The 24,085-nt window shown below is 42.3% G+C and overlaps 1 protein-coding gene across 1 annotated transcript in view; it reads left to right on the top strand.

Moving 5' to 3' along the window:
- PARP12 (poly(ADP-ribose) polymerase family member 12) overlaps positions 1 to 24,085 on the top strand; it is a 45,863-nt gene that overhangs the window by 6,000 nt on the left and 15,778 nt on the right. Inside the window, exons 3-6 of the mRNA XM_082631842.1 lie at positions 1,104 to 1,404; positions 3,721 to 3,819; positions 9,105 to 9,228; positions 20,473 to 20,659. Of these exons, the coding sequence (XP_082487968.1) occupies positions 1,104 to 1,404; positions 3,721 to 3,819; positions 9,105 to 9,228; positions 20,473 to 20,659 (711 nt within the window). The remainder of the gene's footprint in view (positions 1 to 1,103; positions 1,405 to 3,720; positions 3,820 to 9,104; positions 9,229 to 20,472; positions 20,660 to 24,085) is intronic.

Raw genomic sequence — 24,085 nt, 5'->3', positions numbered from 1 at the left:
AGCACATGGGGGCTGTGACCAAAAGCGCGGATCCAGGGCGGCTTTCCTGCCAGGTCCGCTGCTCTCAGGCTAGCCCCCTTATCAGTCGACCATTTGGGGGCCACCACCATGAGTTGAGCACCCACTGTGTTCCAGACATTGTATGAGTCACTTGGAATATTTCTTACTTAATTCTCACAATAGCCCAGCAATGTAGGTGGCATTATTCCCATTGGGGGCATTAAAAAACGGAATCTCAGAGCTGGTGAGTGGCCTGCCCAAGGTCAGACAGCTTGTAAGTGGCAGGATCAAGGTTAGGGCCCAGCTCCCTCTGAGCTTTTCCCTCGGGGCTTCCATTTCCAGAATGGACCCCCTGCTGACCTGGGCCTGGGTTCTGTAGCCCTCTGTTCAGTGTAATGCCTGTGAGTTGAGTGGGTGGGCCCTTGATGGTCTCTGGTTTAGTTCTCACCTCCAAGAACGTGGAATGTAGAGGAAAAGGAACAGTCGATTCACGTTCAAGCCCCACCTTACCAACAACCCAGTCCAGCAGGTACTGTACGTGCCAGGTGTGTTAGACAGCTGTGTGACCCAGGGCAAGCCTGTTAACTTCTCTGAGTCTCATTTTGCACTTGGGAAATGAAAGGGCTGTATTTGGCTTTCTTGAAGATACTTTAAACCCTCAGAGCCTCTTTGACCTAGAATTGGAGAAGAAAAGTGTTGGGAGAAACGGGGCCCTGGGTTAGAGAGAGTTGGTGCATCAGTGGGGGCGGGGGTAGGTAGCGTGTAAGGTTTGCTGTGTGAGTTACATCGAAACGTTGTCTCCTGTGAAGGGAGCAGCTCTGATCAGCTGGGTGTTCTTTGGATTTTCCCGGCGGAGGGGCTTGTTCTGAGCAGTCTGCTGTCCTCCCCGGGTCCCATTTACCAAGGGCATGTGCTCGCGGCGTCCATCTAGAGTGAGGGGTGTTCTCAGAGCTGTGCGACCGGTGTCGCGACGGGATCGCAGCCTTGGCTAGGTCTCCGGAGGAACCTCTTCCTCTAGTAGGAAGTAGTAGCAGGCTCAGTACGGAGGTGGTGGTGTGTGAGGCCTTTCTAAGCGGCTGTCGTTTTCCCTTCTCTGTTAACAGATCTGCCTTCATTACAACAAAGGACATGGACCCTACGGCTCTTGTTCCTTTAAAAAGCAATGTGTCAAACTCCACATCTGCCAGTATTTTTCACAGGGTGAATGCAAGTTTGGCACTGGCTGTAAGAGATCCCATGATTTCTCTAATTCTGAGAACCTGGAAAAACTGGAGAAGTTGGGCATGAGGTCAGAGCTGGTGAGCAGGCTGCCTTCCATTTACAGAAATGCTCATGACATCAAGAATGAGAGCTCTCCCTCCATCAGAGTGCCGCCTCCTCCCTCTTATTCACGGGGGACTTCCGGTAAGGCTCTGGGCTGGGGCTCCTGGATGCCAGCTGACCGCTAAATGGCATGTGTGACTTTGGGCAAGTCTGTGCTGCTTCTAGTAAAATGAAGTTGGCCATCCCCTCCTAGCCAGTGGGGACTGTGAAGATGAATTGAAATCAGAGCTGTGAACGAGCAAGACATTCTAAACAAATGCCGACTGGTGTCGAGGGTGGGTGAATTCTCTCTGGGCCTCATCTGCACAGAGATGGGAGATGCTGCTTCTCCCTATCCAGTCTTCCCTCTGCCCCCCTGGAGAGCTTGTTTTCCAGTGAGGGACCCCAGAGTTAATGCCGTGCTGTACAACTCTGGGGCCATCCTTTGCACTGCATTCTGTTTAGATATATATTTTTTAATGAGTGAATGAAGCATATTTTATTTACTTACTTATTTTTGAATGAAGCATATTTTCATCTCAGCTCTCTTCTTGACATGAATGGATCTTTTTCGTCACTGCGGATTGACTTTGTTCACCGCTCGTCTCTAGACAGTGCGGACCACAGCAGGCACTGAGACATTTGTTGAATGGATGAATCTGTCAGGACACTTGTAAAAAAATTTTTTTTGAGAAATATCAGGCTTAGTGACAGGCAAATGGGGGAATTTTGAGCAGAGATTGTTTATTTAATAAGCATTTCTTGAGTACCTGTTGGTTGGGACGTGAATACCATGGTCCCTCAGGGAGGCTGTGATGCCTTGGTGTCCTTTGGATTTTCACAGTATCTGCTGTTGGCTGGCCATTCTGATGATCCATTTTCTCATTCAACAAATTTGAGTCCTGGCCATGTGCTGGCCACCATCCTGGGCCCTGGTTATACCTTGGTGACTGTGAGCCGTGGCTCCCCCCGCCACTTGTTAGCCGTAGTGATAATCTAGGATTTTTAATGGAACGCTTACTAAAATACCAGTGCCAGGATGACCAGCAAACAAACATCACTCTAATCTTACCTGATTTTTATATTTGAAAGTTGTCCTTGTCATATGGTTTTTCTTTACATTTTCTTCAATTATTTTTGGTTAGTTTCTTTCAACAGTAAGAAGCCTAGAAGCAAACAGGTTTTGCTTTAAATAGTTTGTTAAAAGTGTCAATTGGATTATGGCCTTGTTAGAAAGGGAGGGGAGGATACCTGCGCCTGGGGGGAGAGGGAAGCCAGCTCTAAGGCTCCACAGGTGTGGGTTTTAAGGTGCAGCCTGTGGCTGTCTGAGGGGCCTATAAAACAAGGGAAGATGAATAACAAGATAGGGAGGGTTTGCTAATGAGTTTTATATGCTTATATGGTGGCAGTTGGGGCCCACCGAAATGTAATTATTAGGTAACGGCTCATTTGAAGCACTTCTAGTAAAGGTAAACTTTGAGAGCACTTGCACGCTCTTGTTATATTACAATATTTTAAAAGAATTATTTATTTTTATTTATTTTTGGCTGCGTTGGGTCTTCATTGCCGTGTGTGAGCTTCTCATTACGGTGGCTTCTCTTGTTGCGGAGCACGGGCTCTAGGCACGTGGGCTTCAGTAGTTGTGGCTCGCGGGCCCTGGAGCACAGGCTCAGTAGTCGTGGCGCATGGGCTTAGTTGCTCCGCGGCATGTGGGATCTTCCCAGACCAGGGCTCGAGCCCGTGTTCCCCACATTGGCAGGCAGATTCTTAACCACTGCGCCACCAGGGAAGTCCCTACAATTTTTATAATTAACCTAAATTAGGTTTCATTTTGAATTGTGGGCTTTCTGTTTATTGTTATTTTTTTCTTGGTAGTGGCACCCGATTCTAATAGTTCATTGACAAATATTTGCTTTTGCAATCAAATCTAGTTTATAAAATGCAGCCTTCACTTGCTCTCTGGGCTCATCACATCCATAGATACAGAAGGAAAATGTGTTGGTTAGTGGTTCCCCCCTATTAAAAAAGTGTCCCAGGTCCCACTGTTGAAGGCTTCTGATTGAGTCACTCTGAGGTAGAGCCGGGCACTTCTGTTTTTAAACAGGTCTCCTAGTGAATTGGGTGCACAGCCAGAGTTGAGAAAAGACTCGCCCCCAGCCCCCAATCATGACGTCCTGAATTTGGCAAGCAGCCCTGTGACCTTGGGCTCCCTGATGCCTCCCTAAAAAGCAGAGGGCCCACCTGTGTGTCTGAGGGTGCTTTCATCCAGAACTTTATAAGATTTTGTGAGGTTACCTTGCCCACTTTTGCCTCATGCAGGGGGATGAATGAATCCTTTTTTCTCTCCTTTGTACCTTGAACTACCCCAACCCCATGTCAGAAGCATCGGTGATACATCTTTGCAGTGTTTCTTTGTAGAAAGAAGAGATGCAGACTCTGTGTCCCCAGACACTGCCAACCAAGAGGAGAGTGATGAGATTTGCTTGTTCCATATCTGGAAACGTTGTACCTTTCGAGGTGAGTCAGGGGAAACCCCTTCATCCACTTGTGGGTGGGATAACTGCTTCTGCTTCCCAGAGCTCTGCTCTGACACCACCCCTCGAGGTTCTCTCCACCCCTGTCCAGAGAGGGTCACGCCATCGTAATTGTGAGCTGGTGGGACTTCAGTGATTTTGTTGAGGAGTTGAGGGTGGTAGGAATTACTTGAGTTTCTAAAAATCAAACTGTAGATGGGGAGCATGACTGTGTGGTTCATGCAGCAAATGAGTGTCAAGTGTTGCCCCTTGATCAACGTAGCGTGAGGTCAGAGACCTGCAGAGGCACTCGGATGCCCAGTCTAGTGTCCCTTATGGAGGGAGGTTGTAGTCTCAGAGATACCTTAGAACCTAGGTACGCCCTCCCTCAGGAGGAGACACCTGTGTTCACTCTTGGGGGATGAGTATTTATTTAAGTTTGGGGTTTCTCTCCACATTCTCTCTTTTATCAGAAGTAGCAAATCTTGGTGTGGGTGTGGGTGTGAGACTGTATTTTCGCTAAACCTTTGTTCTTGCTGCTGTCCTGGGCTTTGACTGAAGAAAGATTCCTTCTCAAATTTGGTGACTCTGCTTTAAAAAAAAACAAAAAACAAAACTTCCTGTTTTGTTTTCAGTCTTTAAAAACCACCCAAGCAATTCATGAATACTTTCACTTTGTAAAAGAGTGAAATGATACAGAGTAAAGCCTGAAGTCTTCCTTCAGCCTTCTCTGAAGGTAAACACGTGACGTGTGGTCATATTTGTTTCACATATTTTTCAACAGATGGGAACATGCACATTATATAACCTCCTTCTTTTACTTAATGGTGTGTCCTTGAGATTTTTTCTACCATTAGTATGTATGTGTATGTCTACCAGGATTTTAAAAACAACTGTGTAGTATTTGATTAGAGTGATTTTTTTTCCCTTGAGCATCTGAGTACACATGTGTATTTCCATAGATAGATTCCTGGAAATGGAATACTAGGTCAAGGAATATGTGCTGTATATACACACACATATGTGTGTGTGTGTGTGTGTATATAGTCTTAAAAATAAACATTATTAGTTATAATTTACATACAATAAAATGCACCCATTTTAAGTATACCCCTTGAGTTTTGGTAAGTATGTTTGCCCCCGTAACTATCACTATACTCTAGATACGGAACAGTTCTCTCATTCCAAAAATTCCCTTTATGCCCCTATACAGTCGATCCTCACCCCCCAGTTTCCCGACCCAAGGCAATCCTGATCTACTTTCTGTTGATGTAGAGTAGATGTGTGTTTTCCAGAATTTTATATAAATGTAATCATACAGCATGTATTCTCCTGTTTCATGGATTAACTACAAGTTGTTTATCCATTTATATGTTGATGAACATTTGGGTTTCCAGTTTTTGGCTTTTATAAATAAAAAATAGTACATGAATACTATCAGTATTCATGTACAAGTTTTTATGTGGATGTATGTCTGCCTCTCTTGGCTAAAGACCTAGAAGTGGAATGTCTGATCATATGATAAATGTGTGTTTAACATTATGAGATACAGCCAGACTGTCTTCCAAAGTGGATGTATTTTGCCTTCCCACCAGCTGTGTGAGCGTTTTGGTTGCTCTGCATCCTTGTCAACACTTGGTATTGTCAGTCCTATAAATTTTAGCCATCCTGGCAAATGAGTAATATCTCATTGTGGCTTTCATTTGCATTTCCCTGATGAGTAATGATATTTAACATTTATTTTCATGTGCCTATTGGCCATTTGTATATCTTCTGTGAAGTATCTGTTTAAATCTTTTGCCTATTTTACAGGCAGATAACAGTTTTGTTAAGATATTAAGTATATTTCATATAGTATACAATTCACCCATTTAATAGTTTTTAATATAGTCAGAGTTGTGCAACCATCATCATGGTCAATATTAGAACATTTTCATCACCTCCAAAGAAATCCATAATCATTAGCAGTCACTACCGATTCTTTCCTCCCCCCAGCTCCTGGCATTTACATTATGTCTCTGGGTTTGCCCGGATATTTCATATAAATGGAATCATACAACGTGTGGTCTTTTGTGACTGTTTGGCCCATTTTTTTATTGGGTTGTTTGATCTCTTATTATTGACTTCTAGTAGTTTTGAATATTCTTTATTCATGTCTTTGTCAGATAATAGGTATTGAAAATATATTCTCCCAGTCTGTGTCTTTCATGTTCATTTTTTTTTTACAGTATCTTTGGAAGAATATGTTTTATGTTGATGTCCATTTTAATATATTTTTTAATAGTTTGTGTTTTTTGTGTCCTAAAAATCTTTGTCTCTTCCAGGCCCAGGAAAATGTCTCTCCTATGTTTTGTTTCTTTTTTTTTCTCCAGAAGTTTATAGGCTTAGCTTTTATGTTTAGGTCTGGTTGTTTCTCTTGATCTGTTTTCTCCAAAAATTATTTCCTTATGGGTTGATTCTTCTGTGTGAGTTAGCTGCCTGTCTGTGTTATTTTTCCTCGTGTGTTGGGTGGCTCTTGGTTGTGTGCCCATGTTGGTAATCAAATCCCTGTGCCTACTGGGGGAGGCCGATTCTGATTCCAGGCTTAATGGGGAAGAGGCGGTAAGTCTTGCTTGGTTGGTTGCGGGGGCTGCTAGCGTATGTTCGAAGGTCATGGCGGGGGCTTTGATGGCTTTCTCGCATGCTTCTCTCTCCAGCCCCTATATCCACACCCACGTGTTCCATGGCACAAAGAACAAGGTTGCTGGGCACAAGCAAGGCACTGATGGGGCACTTGCTCCACTGGGTCCTGATTCCTCTCAGGGCTCTTGTCCGGGTGTCTTTCTTGCTCCTTGTTACATCTGACTCTGAGTTTGTGAAGCCCCCAGCTCCTTCCTACTTCTGGGGTGGCTCTCTTCTGCATATTCTGCATGTATTTTTCCTCTCTTTGTTGGTTTGGTTCTTACTGCTTCATATTTTTAGGAATTCTTTAGTAATTCTGGTCTTTTGATGGTACTTCCATTTTCCAGTGCTTTTGGATTTCTTCTTCTCTGTGGTCTGTCATTTCAAGGGAAGTAGGGAGAAAGGGGATGTGGATGTGGGTACTTTGCCAATTTGATTTGGTTTCTGTGACTAACCTTCTAGAAAACCTAGACTTGGGAATGCAACAGTGAGGTGGGGAACATTGGAAGAAGGGAGGGACACTGAGAGAGGGAACAGAAGGACCAGGAAAGATGTAGCAGAGAAGGGGCTTTACACACCCAGCGCGGAGCTAGGACTCTGCTGTTGCCGTCTTCACGGCTGCAGTGGCCTGCGTGGCATCCTCCTCCTCAGGGCACCTTGCGGCTTGTGAGCAGCATGGGCTCCACGCTCAGGTCGGAGTAAGAGCTAGAAGCCTCAGGCCTCACAGTGCCTTCCCCTGGCCCCTATGTCCTTCCCAAGGAAGTGTCAGCCTGGAGAGGGGTGGGTGGTGCTCCTACCCTGACAGGTGCCTTCTTAAGGGGAGAGCCTTTCTTCAGGTTGTCCAGGAGTCACCTGTGCTGGACTGTATAGATGAGCGACTGAACACTCGTTCCTCCTCATTTCCCTTCGTGCCCCTTAGGAGGAAACAAGAAATCTTATTTGGTCGGGACCTCTGGACCACAGCTGTGACCGTATCTATTCAGGTCGAGCCCCTGGTTATCACTTTATTGTCCACAACCCTGGTCAGGAGTCTAAGAGGACTCCATTTGGCCTGGTGTGAGCCATCCCTGCCCTAACTCTGGACAGGTCAGGACATCCTGACTCCCCAGTGGGGCTGTTGCCAGCCTGGTTGAACTTGGCAGAGATTTCCTTGGTTGGGGTCCCTCCTGTTCTCTAAGCCCTGTCGGCCTGGCCCCAGGCCTGGTCTTCGACAAGCCCAGGCCGTCTCCCCACTTCCTCCCCGGTCCCTGCCACCCCATTGCTCCCTGGTGGAGTCTCTGGGAAAGAAGTGGCATTAAGACTTGCCTGAAAGACTGCGTACGATGTTAGAAAATTTTAATTTTTTTCAGGTGTCAAGTTAGCCATGCTTCACTGTTATTATTTTGCAAGATGAATTCAAAATGTACAAAAGACAGTCAGTAAGAAATGTCTTCATCACAACCCTTTTCCCCAGCACCCAGATTCCCTTCAGAAACAGTCATTATTATTAGTTCCTTGAGTATTTTTCCGTCAAGATTTTATACAAGCACAAGTGTGTATGTTTAGTCTTTCTCTTTACACAGGTGCACTCTATGAACGCTCTTTTGTATCTTTTTTCACTTAACTAGATGTTTAATTTTTTGGACTATATATTTTTGTGGTTCAAAATTCAAAACAAATCTCTCCTCATAACTTTGTGCTGCGCCACCCAGTCCTCCGCCCACCCCGCAGCAAGTAATAATGTGTGCATACATGTGTATTTAGTCCGAGTATCACTAATCTTATTTTTTCTATTCTTTTACCCAAATAGAGGCATTCCACACCTGTGTATCTTTCTACCTAATAGTATAAATCCTGCAGGTGTCAGTGTGAAGATTCCCATTGCTCTTCTTTCCTGTCTCTCTTTCCTCTCACAACATTCCTCCGTCAGGATGTACCAGAACCTCACAGTCTGTTGAAAGGTAGAGGGAGGGTGCGGGCAGCGTTCCAGGTGAGTGGCTGGCATGAGCCAAGGCAAGGCGGGCAGGAGGCGCTAGGAGGTCCAGGCCCCGGGAGCACACGGAAGGCATGGGGGAGTAGTTGGATGGAAACCGTAGACCCGGGCTGTGTGTATAATGCCTTCGGCGGGTGGGGTGTGTTGAGGAGGGGTGAGTAACGTAGCAGCCAGAAAGATCAAGGTGGGCTGAAACCACACTGCTGACCCACCTGCTGTAGGACCTGCTGGGGTTGGGATGGTTCTGGTAGAGACGAACCTGCTCCCGTTTCTGGTGTGACCACGCCCCATCCAAGTGTCACGTGTATAGCAGTAATGCACGGACAGACTGCCCCTGCAGACATGGAGCCTTCGACCATCTATCTCATGACATGAAATTCATACATAATGTAACCCACCAACACACAGTTTTTAAAAAATCAGTTTAGTGTGTTTAATGTCCTATTAACAAGGGAGACATAAAAGGAAAGTGTATATCCTAAAATGCATAGTATTTGGTATCTAAATGCTCAGGTATGACTGCATTAAAAAAGGCTCCCTCATAGATTTCCAGAATGTTCCCAGGTCAGCAGGCAGCACCATACCCCTTGAGAACCGTGGGACTGGGCCAGGCTGTGTATTGCCAGTGTGCTCACTTCTTTATATTTTTATTTCAGATAGGTGCAGTAGAGTTCATTTCCATTTGCCATATCGATGGCAAGTCTTAGATGGAGGCAGGTGGAAGGATTTGCAAAAAATGGACCTTATTGAAGAGGCATATTGCAATCCTGCAAGAGACGGGTATGAAATATGTCACTTATGTCTGCTTTGTGCCTGGGCTTTTGTGTGTGGTACGGGAAGTTTAGACACAGTAGGGTTTAGTTTTGATGGGCTTCATACACAGACGCACACACACACAGTAAGGAGGCGGGAAGCTCCGTGCGCGAAATTGGAGGTCGATGGTCGTGCCGGTGGTTGGTGCCCTTGTTGCCCCGTCTTCCTCTTTTTTCACGGAGGAGCTATGGGGAGAGAAGGGGTGGGTACCAAGTAAGTTCTGAATTATTTGATGCTGGGATTGATCATGTAAATAGATCCTCATGGATTAGTCCAGAAAAGCAAGAGGCAATCATTTGTGAAACTTACAGCCTTTGCCTGTAAAGTCATACAGCTGAACTACTGTTTATTGTTCAGCCTTTTTTATTTTCCTAAGTATGTCCTAGTATTTTCACTTAGTCAGTTGAGAGTAAATAGGGAAGTCCTGGGTAGCCTTATTTTCAAATGCCTATCATATCTTGGATTAAACTTGCTAAAATGTGTTGCCAGGAAGAGAATTTGAGCCCGTTTTTTGAGTGGATAAAATAAATTTGTGCTTAGGGTGCAATTATGTGCAAATTGCTACTGGTGAAGCATGTGAAACAAATTATCCCCCTTCAGAAGATTAAGTGGCTCACATAACCAGCTTTTATCTACGTCCCCCCTTCTCTTTCTCTTTTTTTTTTTGAGGCTTTTTAAGTTAAAATTTATACTCAGTGACATGCACAGATATTAAGTATATAGTTCAGTGAGTTTCGAGGAAGGTACATACGCTTGCGTAGCCAACGCTCTGATCCAGCTGTAGATCATTTTCATCACCCAGAAGGTCCCCCCCTGCCCCCTTCCAGTCAGTGCCCACCCTGTAAACCACCACTGTTCGAACGTCTGTCAGCACAGATAGTCTCTCCTGTCCTTGAACCTCATCTGAATGGAGCTACTCTGGACCGTTGCCTGGAGGCTTCTCTCAGGGCTCTGTTCTTAACGCTCCTCCCGGGCCATGTGTGCGCAGGCTTCCTTGGGGTAGGTGTTCGGGGGTGCGCCTGCTGGGAGGTAGGCTGGTCCCTCCTCAGTTCTGCCAGGGGATGCCAGATTCTTTTCCACAGTGATTGTACTGCTTCCCACCCCCATTTAGCGGTCTGTGGTGACATGTCTCCCTCACATTTGGTGTAGTCTGACGTCTGCACTTTTCTAGTCTTCGGTGTAAAATAAGGTCTCCATTTTCATATCCCTGAGTCCTGGTGAGGGAAAGTGTCTCTTCACATGTTCAATGGCCATTTATGCTTCTTCTGCTGTGAAATGTCTGTGCTTGTAGTTTGCCTGTTTTGTTGAGGGGAAAGATTGTGTCCTTCATTAGTTAGCTTTGGAACTCTTCAAGTTTCTGAGTTTTAAATGTGTGTTGAAAATAAATGAACTCCTGTCAGCTTATGATACCTGTTAATGAAGAGAAGTATTTATCCATCCTTTCCTTTATAGTTTTATACTTTTTTTCTTTTCTTTTTTTTTTTTTGGAGGTTTTATACCTTTTGTGTCATAAGAAATCCTTCCTTATCCTGAGATCATAAAATATTTGTCCTGAGTTTTCTTTAAAATTTTTAACATTTTAAGAACTGTATTAACCTCTCCTTGCGTGTGGTGAAGTGTAGGTCCAGTTTCATTCTTATGCAGATGAATTGCCAGTTTTTCCGAAGACCACTTTTTAAAAATATATTTAAAACATTTAGAGTTTGGGATTGACATGTATACACTGTTATATTTAAGATAGATAACCAACAAGGACCTACTGTATAGCACAGGGAACTCTGCTCAATATTCTGTAATAACCTAAAGGGGAAAAGAATTTGAAAAAGAACAGATACATGTATATGTATAATTGAATCACTTTGCTGTACACGTGAAACTAAGACAACATTGTTAATCAACTATACTCCAATATAAAATAAAAAATTTTAAAGAAAGAAGTAAGCCATTAAAAAAATAAAAATAAAATGTTCGGATAAAAAAAGTAAAAAAGAAGTATTCAAAAAGTAAATCAAGGGCTTCCCTGGTGGCGCAGTGGTTGAGAGTCCGCCTGCCGATGCAGGGGACGCGGGTTCGTGCCCCTGTCCGGGAGGATCCCACATGCCGCGGAGCGGCTGGGCCCGTGAGCCATGGCCGCTGGGCCTGCGCGTCCGGAGCCTGTGCTCCGCAACGGGAGAGGCCACAACAGTGAGAGGCCCGCATAATGCAAAAAAAAAAAAAAAAAAAAAAAAAAGTAAATCAAAATGAGACAAATGAACCAAAATATATATGGGATAAAGGATAAACCTAATAGAGAAGAAATATTCCAAGTGATTTGTTTAATACGTTGTAATTCGACTCTACATCTTTAGAAAGATATGTTCTTACGGACGAAAGAACAGCAAAAAACAAAAAAAGTCTTAAACTCTACTCAGCAAAAAAATAAAATTTAAAAATTGTGATAAAATAGACATAAAATTTACCATCTTAACCATTTTTAAGTGTAAGGTTCAGTGGCATTAAACACATTCACATTGTTGTGCAGCCATCTCTACCATTCGTTTCCAGAAGTCAGTCGATTTTTAAACCCACCAAAACTGAGCCAGATTTGGCAAAATGTGAATACGTTTTATAGCTTAATTTCAGACTTAGATGCTAAGTACTACTTTTGTAAGTAGGCCGTCTTTTTTGCACCTGTTTTCAATGCTGTCTGTGTCGGGTGTTGAGTTAGCAAATACACACCCGTCTGTTTCTGGCCTCTTCTGTTTCATTGGTCTGTGTGTCTCTGTGTCAACATCACACTGTCTCATGTAGAAGAGCTTTACAGTACGTTTAGGCATGTGATAAGGCAAATCCCTGCTTTATTTTTCCTCAAATTGTCTTGCCTCTTGGTCTTTTGCTCCTCTTTAGAAATTTTAAAATCTGCCTGTTGGTTTTCACAAAAAACTCTGTTGTGATTTTTTTTTAACTTGAAATTGCATTGTCTCTTATCAGTTTGGGGAGAACTGACATCATAATGATGCCAAGACTTTCTATTCATATATGTGATAGCATCTCATTTAAACGTTCTTTAATATTTTTCAGTAGTTCTCTAATTTTCTCCATTAAGGTCTTGTATATCTTTTGTTAGTTTTTTTTTTCTTTAGGGATTTATTACCTTCTTCATTTCCTTTTTCAAAAAAAATTTCTCCAGCTTTTTTGAGAGATAATTGACATAAAACACTGTAGAAGTTTAAGGTATAGAGCACAATGACTTGACACAAGTATATATTGCCAAGTGATTACTGCAATAGGTTTAGTTAACATCCATCACCTCATATAGTTACCCCTACCCATTTTTTTTCTTGTGATGAGAATTTTTAATATTTATTCTCTTAGCAACTTTCAAATTACCATACAGCATCATTAACTATAGTTAATCATGTTGTGCATTACATCCCTAGTTACATTTTTTTGTTGTTGTATTTTCTCCCTGCTGATGTGTAGAAATGCAATTGACTTTTCTATCTTATATCCTGCAACTTTACTAAAATATCTTAACTCAGAATCTACTGATAATTTATTTGAATTATCTGTATAGTTATCTATATGTTCTAGATATCTGTATAGAAATTAATATCTGTGAATAGCAGTTTGTTTTTCCTTTTCAGTTCTTACACATTTTATTTCTTTTTATTGTCTTATTACAGTGGCTAAGATCTCCTGTACTGTGCTCAGTAGACGTGGTGATAGCTGGAAGATTATTCTTTTCTTCTTTTTTTCCTAATTTTAAAAGGAGTAATTTTAAAATGTTTTTCCTTAAGCATGTGTGAATGTTTGGAACCTTTGGCATTGCTAATCAATTCTAGTTTTATTCCTAGTATGCCAAGAGTTTTTTTTTTTTAAATTGTGTATGGAAATTGAAGTTTATTGAGTGCTATTTCTATGTTAATTAAGAGCCAATGTTTTGTTCTCCTTTACTTGTTAACGCAGTGATTTACATTAATTTTCTAATGTTAAGTCCATTGCATTCCCAGACCTAAGTCATATGTAGCCTGTGTACACATGCACATATGCACATGATGGTGAACTTTGTATTGCCAGTATTTGGTCTAAGATTTTTGCATTTACGTTTGAATAAGATTGGTCTATAATTGTTTCATATTGTCTTTGCCTGTTTTTTTTTAATTGAAGTATAGTTGACGTACAATATTATATAAGTTACAGGTGTACAGTATAAATGATGCCTGGTTTTTATATTATGAAATTCCTAGCCTCATAAAAATGAGATTGGGGGCTTCCCTGGTGGCGCAGTGGTTGCGAGTCCGCCTGCCGATGCAGGGGACGCGGGTTCGTGCCCCGGTCTGGGAAGATCCCACATGCCGCGGAGCGACTGGGCCCGTGAGCCATGGCCACTGAGCCTGCGCATCCGGAGCCTGTGCTCTGCAACAGGAGAGGCCACAGCAGTGAGAAGCCCGCGTACCGCAAAAAAAAAAAAAAAAAAGATTGGGATGGATTCTTTTCCTATCCTGAAAAAATCCTGTGAAATTAGAATTATTTTTTTCCTGAATGATCATGTGTCTAAAAATTTCTGGGCCTGATGTTTAATTCCTGAGAAGATTTTAAACTGCTGACCCAATTTCTTATAATTGTTTTAGGACCAGTCAGGTTTTCTGTTTTTTCCTTGAGTCAACTTGATATTTTTTCTAGGAGTTTGTTCATTTTATTTATTTTCAAATTTACTGTCATAAAGTTACTTGTAATATATCCCTTTTAGTGTCTATACCATCTTTAATTTTGTCCCCCTTTACAGTTCTAATCTTTTTTTCTCTCCCTCCCTTTTTTCTTGATCAATCTTGCAGAGATTTATTAATTTTGCTAATATTTTTCTTTTTTAGAGGAACAAACTTTTCTCCTTTTTTGATCTCATAGATTAGATGACCCATGATTATTTCTAAGTGTATTTTAAAATTAGTTTTTAAATTTAAATTTAAATGGATTGCACTGTGGTCAGGCTATATAATAGATTCTTCGAATTTTGTTGAGGCTTGCTTTATGGGTGTAGTACATGGTTTTGGTAAAATTCTGTGTATGCAGAGTCTTTTGGATGTGGTGTTAGATGAAGTGTGTTAATTGTGTGTTTCTAATCTTCTTTATCCTTATTGGTTTCTTTGTCTGCTTCTTGTGTCAGCTACTCAGAAAGGTATGTTAACATTCACTATGAATTTGTCGGTTCTCCTTGTAATTCCATCAATTTTTATTTTATATATTTAAAAACTATTATGAAGTATATAGAAGTTTAAAACTTTTATCTTCCTGTTAAATTGAGCCTGTTAGTAATAGAAAGTGGATGCTTTTTATTTCTAGTAATGCTTTTATGCCTTAAGTCTGTTGTGTTTGATATTAATATAACTATGCCAGCTTTTTTTTTAAGCTACTGTTCACTATTTTACTTTCAAGCTCTTTTGTTTACATTTTAGTTATATTTCCTGTAAACATTGTAGAACTGGTTATTTTTTCAGTATGACAATCTTTCTCTTTTAATCAAAAGTTAAATATCGTGGTTTATCCATTTGTTGTGATTACCTATACATTTGAATTAATTTATTCTACTGTCTGTTTTGGTTTTTGCTATTTGACTTGCTTTTTCTATTTTTCTTTTCTCTTTTTGATCTTCTTCTCTTAGATGTTTCCACATTTGATTTTTCCCCCCCTCATCTACTAATTTGGAAGTTACATAGTGAATTTCTGTTCTTTTAGTGGTTACCCTGGAAAACAGACCCTGTAACTTAATATACCTTAGTTTAACAACTTAAGCTAATCAATACCTTTTATCATTCTCCTGAACAATAAAACAATCTTGAACACTTGAATTCTGACTAGTTCCATTCAAACTTATATACTACTTGTGTGAATTTGGGAAAAGTACTTAGCCGTCCTGTGCCTCAGTTTCTGCATATATCAAGTAGATAAAAATAATAGTTCTTATATCAGAGTGTTATTTTGAGAATTAAAAGAATTAATGTGTGTAAAACACTCAGAACAATGCCAGTCATGTAAGATGTGCTGTGTAAGTATTGCTTCTATTATTTTCTTAATCCCAGAAGTTAGAAATTAACATTGTTTTATACAGTCAATATTTGTTTAAATTTAAACGTTTACCATTTTGGTTTAAAAAAATTTTTTTTAATCAATATTTATTTCATATTGAAGTATAGTTTTGTTTTGTTTTTTTCTTTTTTTGTCCTCACCACACAGCTTGTGGGATCTCAGTTCCCTGACGAGGGATTAAACGTGGGCCACAGCAGTGAAAGCCCGGAATCCTAACCACTAGGCCACCAGGGAACTCTCCGAAGTATAGTTGATTTACAATGTTGTGCTAATGTCTGCTGTACAACATAGTGATTCAGTTATACATGTATATACATGTTTTTAGATATTCTTTTCCATTATGGTTTATCATAGGATATTGAATATAGTTTTCTGTGCTATACAGTAGGACTTTGTTGTTTATCCATTCTATATATAAAAGCTTACATCTGCCAAACCCAACCTCCCACTCCATCCCTCCCCCAGCCCCCTCCCCCTTGGCAACCACCAGTCTGTCTCTATGTCCGTGTTTCTGTTTCTGTTTCATAGATAGGTTCATTTGTGTCATGTTTTAGATTCCACATATAAGTGATATTATATGGTATTTGCCTTTCTCTTTCTGACTTACTTCACTTAGTATGATAATTCTAGTTGCATCCACGTTGCTGCAAATGACATTATTTTGTTCTTTTTTATGGCTGAGTAATATTCCATTGTATATATGTACCACATCTTTTTTATCCATTCATCTGCGGATGGACATTTAGGTTTACCATTTTGTTTTTGCGCACAATTCCTTTGTTCATATGTTTCCATGAGGATCATTTTCCTTTGAGTTCATCTTCTAGAAGTTAGTTTAGTGAGAGTCTAGGGGCAGATGTATTTTTTGTTTGTCTGAAAGTGTTTTTATATCATCTTCATTCTTGAAAGATAGTTTTATTGGGTATTTTCTCTCAGTTCTTCAAAGATTATTCCATTGTTTTCTGCTTCCATTGCTTCTATTTAGAAGTTAGCTGTCAGTATAAATGTGTTAGTTTTTTTGGGCTACGATAACAGATTGCCACAAACTTGGTGACTTAAGACAGCAAGAATTTATTGTCATAGTTCTGGAGGCTGGAAGTCCAAAGTCAAGGTGTCAGCAGGGCCATGCTCTGTCTGAAGACTCCAGGGGAAGATCCTTCCTTGCTTCTTCCTAGCTCCTGGTGGTTGTTAGCAGTCCTTGGTGTTCCTTGGCATTCCTTGGTTTATAGCTGCATTACTGTAATCTCTACCTTTGCTGTCTCATGGCTTTCTTCCATGTGTCTCTGTCTGTGTCCAAATTTCCTTCTTATAAGGACACCAGTCATTGAATTAGGGCTCAAGCTAATTGAGTATGACCTCATCATAACTTGATTACATCTGTGAAGACCGTATTTCCAAATTTACAGGTACCAAGAGTTAGGACTCGAATATATTTTTGTAAGGACACAGTTCAACCCATCATGATAGGTAATCTCTTTTTACTCTCTGACTACTTTAAATATCTCATCATTCTTTGGTGCTGCAGTTTCACTAAGATCTATGTGTGGATTTATATTTATTTAATCTACTTATAATTTGTTGTGCTTTCTGAGTGGGAGGCTTTATGTTTAATCAATTCTGGAAGCTCCTCAGGCATGATCTCTTCAAGTATTCCTTCTCTGAACTGATTAGACATATGTTAAGATCTTCTTACTTTATCTTTTATGTCTTTTAACTTCTCTCATTCTCTCTGCTGTATGCAGGGGAATTGCTTCACTTGTTCACCCAGTTCACTAGTTCAGCCTTGTCTGAGTTGCACTGTGTCCTATCGTGGTTTAAAATTTTTAATTATTATATTATTTGATTCTGAAGGTTCTGTTTTTTCCTTCAAATTTATCTGGTTAATTCTTTTTTATATATATAAATTTATTTATTTGTTTGTTTGTTTTTAGTTTTGGCTGTGTTGGGTCGTCCTTGCTGTGTGTAGGATTCCTCTAGTTGCGGCAAGCGGGGGCTACTCTTTGTTGCAGTGCACAGACTTCTCATTGTCATGGCTTCTCTTGTTGTGGAGCATGGGCTCTAGGTGCACGGGCTTCAGTAGTTGTGGCATGTGGCTCAGTAGTTGTGGCTTGTGGGCTCTTGAGTGCAGGCTCAGTAGTTGTGGCACATGGGCTTAGTTGCTCCGTGGCATGTGGGATCTCCTGGGGCCAGGGCTCAAACCCGTGTCCCTTGCACTGGCAGACAGATTCCCAACCACTGTGCCACCAGGGAAGCCCTACCTGGTTCATTCTTATAGTTTATTTTATTTATTTTTATAACATCTTTATTGGATAATTGCTTTACAATGGTGTGTTAGTTTCTGCTTTATAACAAAGTGAATCAGCTATACATATACATATATCCCCATATCTCCTCCCTCTTGCGTCTCCCTCCCACCCTCCCTATCCCATCCCTCTAGGTGGTCACACAGCACCGAGCTGATCTCCCTGTGCTATGCGGCTGCTTACCACTATCTATTTTACATTTGGTAGTATATATAAGTCTATGCCACTCTCTTAATGCGTCCCAGCTTACCCTTCCCCCTCCCCAGGTCCTCAAGTCCATTCTCTACGACTGCGTCTTTATTCCTGTCCTGCCCCTAGGTTCTTTAGAACCATTAAAAAAAATTTTTTTTTTTTAGATTCCATATATATGTGTTAGCCTATGGTATTTGTTTTTCTCTTTCTGACTTACTTCACTCTGTATGACAGACTCTAGGTCCATCCACCTCACTACAAATAACTCAATTTTGTTTCTTTTTATGGCTGAGTAATATTCCATTGTATATATATGCCACATCTTCTTTATCCATTCATCTGTCAGTGGACACTTAGGTTGCTTCCATGTCCTGGCTATCATACATAGAGCTGCAATGAACATTGTGGTACATGACTCTGAATTATGGTTTTCTCAGGGTATATATGCCCAGTAGTGGGATTGCTGGGTCATATAGTAGTTCTGTTTTTAGTTTTTTAAGGAACTTCCATACTGTTCTCCATAGTGGCTGTATCAATTTACATTCCCACCAACAGTGCAAAAAGGGTTCCCTTTTTACCACACCCTCTCCAGCATTTATTGTTTGTAGATTTTTTGATGATGGCCAATCTGACTGGTGTGAGGTGATACCTCATTGTAGTTTTGATTTGCATTTCTCTAATAATTAGTGATGTTGAGCATCCTTTCATGTATTTGTTGTCTATCTGTATGTCTTCTTTGGAGAAATGTCTGTTTAAGTCTTCTGCCCGTTTTTGGATTGGGTTCTTTGTTTTTTTGATATTGAGCTGCATGAGCTGCTTGTAAATTTTGGAGATTAATCCTTTGTCAGTTGCTTCATTTGCAAATATTTTCTCCCATTCTGAGGGTTGTCTTTTGGTCTTGTTTATGGTTTCCTTTGCTGTGCAAAAAGTTTCATTAGGTCCCATTTGTTTATTTTTGTTTTTATTTCCATTTCTCTAGGAGGTGGGTCAAAAAGGATCTTGCTGTGATTTATGTCATAGAGTGTTCTGCCTATGTTTTCTTCTGAGAGTTGTTTTTTTTTTTTTTTGCGGTATGTGGGCCTCGCGCTGTTGTGGCCTCTCCTGTTGCGGAGCACAGGCTCCGGACGCGCAGGCTCAACGGCCATGGCTCACGGGCCCAGCCGCTACGCGGCATGTGGGATCTTCCCAGACCGGGGCACGAACCCGTGTCCCCTGCATCGGCAGGCGGGCTCTCAACCACTGCGCCACCAGGGAAGCCCTCTTCTGAGAGTTTTATAGTGTCCGGCCTTACATTTAGGTCTTTAATCCATTTTGAGTTTATTTTTGTGTATGGTGTTAGGGAGTGTTCTAATTTCATTCTTTTACATGTGGCTGTCCAGTTTCTTATAGTTTCTTTATCCTTACTCATACTTTTGATACTCAATTTAACTTTCAAAAACACTTCATACATATTGCATATTTATATCCAAGAACTCTAATGTTTGTTGTCTTTGGTGGACTGATTGTTTTTGCTGGGTTTTGCTCATGGTGTCTTGTTTCTGATTTATTTGATTGTAAGCCCATGTTTGCTGAAACTTTACCTGTGGAAATTCTTTTGAGGCCCGAGTTGAAGGGGAATTCCTTCCAGGGGGGATTTGTGTTTGCTTCTCTGGGAACTGCCATGGTGAGTCTTTCAAGTTAATTCTCACGCAGGAAGTGTGAATTAACTTTTGTGAGGCCTGAGTGGTTTATGAGTTCTCAGTGGAAGTTTTCTTCCTTTCCATCTAAAGCTAACACTGACACAGGCAAATTTTCTTGCTGACTTTCTTTGCAAAGCAGATTCCTTTCCTGGCCTCCCTTCACTAAGGATATGTAGTCTTCTAGGGTCACGGTTTTATGCAGAAGTATCTCTTTGGAGATTTGACCCCTGACCAGATTCAGATCCCATATTTGTTTTCTGTTTCCTCATTGCTGCTAAAAACAGGGCTTTTTGTTGTTACTCACTGACACTGCCCTTGGACAGCCCCTGGCTTTAGTCCTCATTCACCTGTCTGGTTCCAGACCTTCCCTTTGCTCTTGGGGCACTTCAGCATTTGGAGAGGGAGTAGATCCTGGTGGCTCAGAGTACAGTCTGTTCTGCCAAACTGCTTGACTTAAACCCCCGCTCTGCCATCTATTAGCTGTTTGACCTTGGACAGGTTTCTGAACCTTCCTGGGCTTCTGTTTTCATATCTGTGAAATGGGGATAAGTTGTAACTTCAGTGTTATGAAGACTTAATCCCTTAATATGTACAAAGCACTTCATACAGGGGCTGGCCCACCCCACATGCATTCAATGTATGTTAACTATTTTTGGCTTCTGAGGATTTCTGTTTCTTGCCATCTCAGCAGTGCATTTTAAAAAAGAATATTTTAACCAGCGTTTTCTGTGTAGTGAAAGGAATGTCATGATAACAGGTTTTCCATATTACTGTGATTTTATTATTTTCACACAGCAAAATGGATCTTAAAAAGCAAGGCCCGCATCCCCCTCCAACACATTTTTGTAAATGTTCAGGTCACATGTATGTTCACATCTTCCAGCTGAGTATCTAGAAGACCATGGGGGAGCCGAGTATCTGAGTCCATGCGGCTGGTGGGTTTTCAGTCTACTTCTCATGTTCTTTTGTAGGATCGGGTGCACCAGTAGCTTTCTCACTGGTTTTCTGAAGTTTAGCTCCATGACGTTCGGTACCTCCTTGGCTCGCCGCCTCTCCACGGCCTCCTCGCTCACCAAACCTCCACACTTTGTCCTCACCACTGAGTGGGTTTGGTACTGGAAGGATGAATTTGGCTTTTGGCAGGAGTATGGAAGACAAGTAAGTGTCATGGAAAGAGGGTGAGTGTTCCTTCCTGAGGGTCCATGATGGGAGAACCTTTCCAAACATGGGCACAAGGATTGCTCTGGGGAGCCCTTGACAGAGCCAAAGGTCCCCAGGTCCCCTTATGACACACTTGCTTTGCGGAAATTATGGCAAAACGGGATAATTTAGAGTTCATTTGTATGAAGTTCCATCTTTGAACAATTAGCTATCTGTTTGTTCATTACGACTGAATGACTTTAGTTGTAGTGAGATCACGTTTCGTTAAATGGGGTAGAAAGATGCCTCTCTTACTGTGGAGCAGGTAACTCCAGAGCAAGTGCCTGTGTGTGCTGGAGTGTTTGTGTAGCTGTGGAATAAAGTTGAAGGCTTTTTAAAGCTAGCTTTCTGCCTTCTCTGTAGCAGCAACTTTACAGAAGGTGGGCAAGTATACGAAAATGGACTGATTTCAGCTATTGATTTGGTATCTGTGTCGAATAATTGCTGCTGTCAATTATTCAAAGATGTTCGTGGATGAATCAGATTAAAGGGAGCCCCCTGGTTACCTGTAGAGGTATAAGTATAGGGAGGTCACCATTTCTATAGTGACACCTTCTCCCAAATGAAAATTGGGATATGTGGTCCAAAAGACATTTGTATTCTTCTGGGTTGTAAGATGCTATAGTAGTAAGGCTTTTTCTCCTGCACTTGGGATATCTTTTTCTCTGGGGCTTGGTAATGTGAGCTTCATGGGAGCTTTTGCCACTGGTGTGCCCGCCCCCCTGCTGAGGATGATGCCTGCAACTGGCAGATCCTCAGGGGATAGACTGGCCAGTTGAAGGACAGAGGTGTTGCTGCCTGTGCCCGCTGGCCAGTCGGACACGGTCACTCTCAGGAGATGGCTTGCGCCCTCATGCTTCCTCTCCACTTCTTCCAGCGCCGGCCTTCCCGTTTCACTGCTCTGTCCGTCCTCTTCCCCACCCGTCTCCCTCTCTGAGCGTCCTGGGGTTCCTTCTGTCTGCCCTGGATTTGTCCAGGGAGGCTCTCCAGCATTGCTCTGGGTTTGGTCAGGAGGGGAGGGCAGAGGCTAAGCCTGGCATTGAGCGAGAGAGAGGATGATGATTGGAGCTCACCCGGAGACGTCATGGAGGAACACACAGCAGGCAAGAAGCAACTGGCAAATGTGACAGCCGCTCACGTTTTGTTTGGTGATTCGTCCCCCTTCTGGGAGCTGAGTGGGATGACACGGGACCCTGGGTGACTTCAGAAACTGCATTGTCACAACTTTGGGGACAGGGGTCTTTCTCCTCCAAACAACCCAACTTAGGGTTTTCCCTTTTTCTTTTCTAGGCTGCTACTCCTTTATTGCGGTATAACCAGAGTGCATAATTTAGAACATTGAGTATTCAGAATATCGAGAATCTCTGGGAATAACCTGTCCGTGGGTTTTACCAACGTACCACATGCTGGTGCATTCAGATGTGCACGTGTGGACTCGGTGACTTTCGGCTGTATGGTCTCATTTTGTACCAACAGCTGGGCCCCTCATAGGGTGGCCTGTCCATTCTAGCTCTTGCTTTTCCACACACTTCTGATGTCACCCCATAATTGGATTTCTTTCTTAGTTTTCTGCTAATTGCCAGTTTTAAGACAGTTTTCTCTTGATTATCAGAAAAACTGGGTTCTTCTCTGCCTGAGCTGAGGATATATGCCCAAATTTCAGATCCAGGTTGCCTCCACCCTGTATTAATTTCCTAGGTCATCATAGCAAAGTACCACAAACTGGGTGGCTTAGAACAGCAGGGGTTTGTTGTCTCACAGCTCTGGAGGCTGGAAACTGAAATCCAGGTGGCAACAGGGCCATGTTTTCTCTGAAGCCTGTAGGGAATTCTTGCTTGTCTTTGCCTCACTTCTGGTGGTTTGCTGGTGATCTTTGGCGTTCCTCAGTTGTATATGCATCACTCTGCTCTCTACCTGCTCATCAGTAGCATTCTTCACGTGGTCGTCCTCTTAGAAGGACATTGGTCATGTTGGTTAAGGGCCCACCTACTCCAGTATGATCTCATCTTAACTAATTACATCTACAATGACTCTGTTTCCAAATAAGGTCACGTTCCGAGGTACTGGGGGTTAAGACTTCAACATGTCTTTTGGGGGGTTACAGTTTAACCCATAACCTAATCTTGTGTATAAATGTGTTACTCTTCTTGGCCCACTGAGTTTTCCCACGTTGAACCTGCCGTCCCTGACGTGGTGGGCTCCACGACACATTACCCCAACCTGTATCCGGGCTGGATTATTCTTAACAGTCTTCTTGTGTCGAGTTACCTTTTGCCTTTTCCCCTCTCCTGTGATCTCCTTTGGTTTGATCTAAAAGCTCCACATGGGCTTCCCTGGTGGCGCAGTGGTTGAGAGTCCGCCTGCCGATGCAGAGGACACGGGTTCGTGCCCCGGTTGGGGAGGATCCCACATGCCGCGGAGTGGCTGGGCCCGTGAGCCATGGCCGCTGAGCCTGCGCGTCCGGAGCCTGTGCTCCGCAACGGGAGAGGCCACAGCAGTGAGAGGTCCGCGTACCACAAAAAAAAAAAAACTCCACAATTGCCTTCACCCTTTTGTACCCAAACAACCCATCTATCTCTGCTTCCTCCACTTGCCAGAATCTGACTTCTGTTCATCTGGTCACCATTCATGGAATGCCTGCAGGAGGTGGGACCCGGTTCGGCACAGCCCTCACCAGCCATAGCCGCTGGCAAAGGGCCCAGGTGCCAAATCCCGTGGCATTGCCAGTCTCCACCCAGCTTGTTGCCCACTCCCTCCTTCCTTTCCTTTCTTTCTTTAATTAGATTAATTATTCAGTTACTTATTGTTTTCTAATATTACATGAGTTTCATGTGTGCCATGATGTATCTTGACTTCTACATACGCCGCAGCATGCTCACCACCAAAGGTTTATTTTCATCTGTCGCCGGTTGGCCTCCTTTACCCATTTCACCCTCTCCTCACCTCCCCTTTGTTTCCCCTTTGGTAACACCGGTCTGTCCTCTGTATCTATGCTTGCTTTTGTTTTGTTTGATTGATTTATTTAAAAATTTAAAAGTTCTTATTTATTTTATTGAAAACATGTTTCATATGTCACATTTGAGCCTCACTCTCCTTTTTTGCTCCTCCTCTGTCTCCTTCATGGGCTTCTTTTTTCTACTTTCCTTTGTGAATGTTGGCGTTTCCCGGGGTCTAGCCTGAACCCCCCGCTCTTCTGACACTGGTGGCCACCTTGAGTGATGTCTGCATCTCTGTCTCTAGACCAGATTCCTCTCCAAACTTCAGACTTGTATGCCCAGGTATCTGCCTCTATTTCTGTGGCACCTTTGCTTTTTGTTCCAGGCACTGTGCTAAGGGCTCTCTGTGCCTTATTTTAATCACTTTTTCAGTTCTTTGAGGATGGGA

The sequence above is a fragment of the Mesoplodon mirus genome (genome assembly GCF_964341445.2).
Source record: "Mesoplodon mirus genome assembly, chromosome: 9".
In the NCBI taxonomy this organism is placed as follows: Eukaryota; Metazoa; Chordata; class Mammalia; order Artiodactyla; family Ziphiidae; genus Mesoplodon; species Mesoplodon mirus.
The sequence above is the reverse complement of the archived record's forward strand: the minus strand, read 5'-3'. Positions and strand labels throughout refer to the sequence as shown.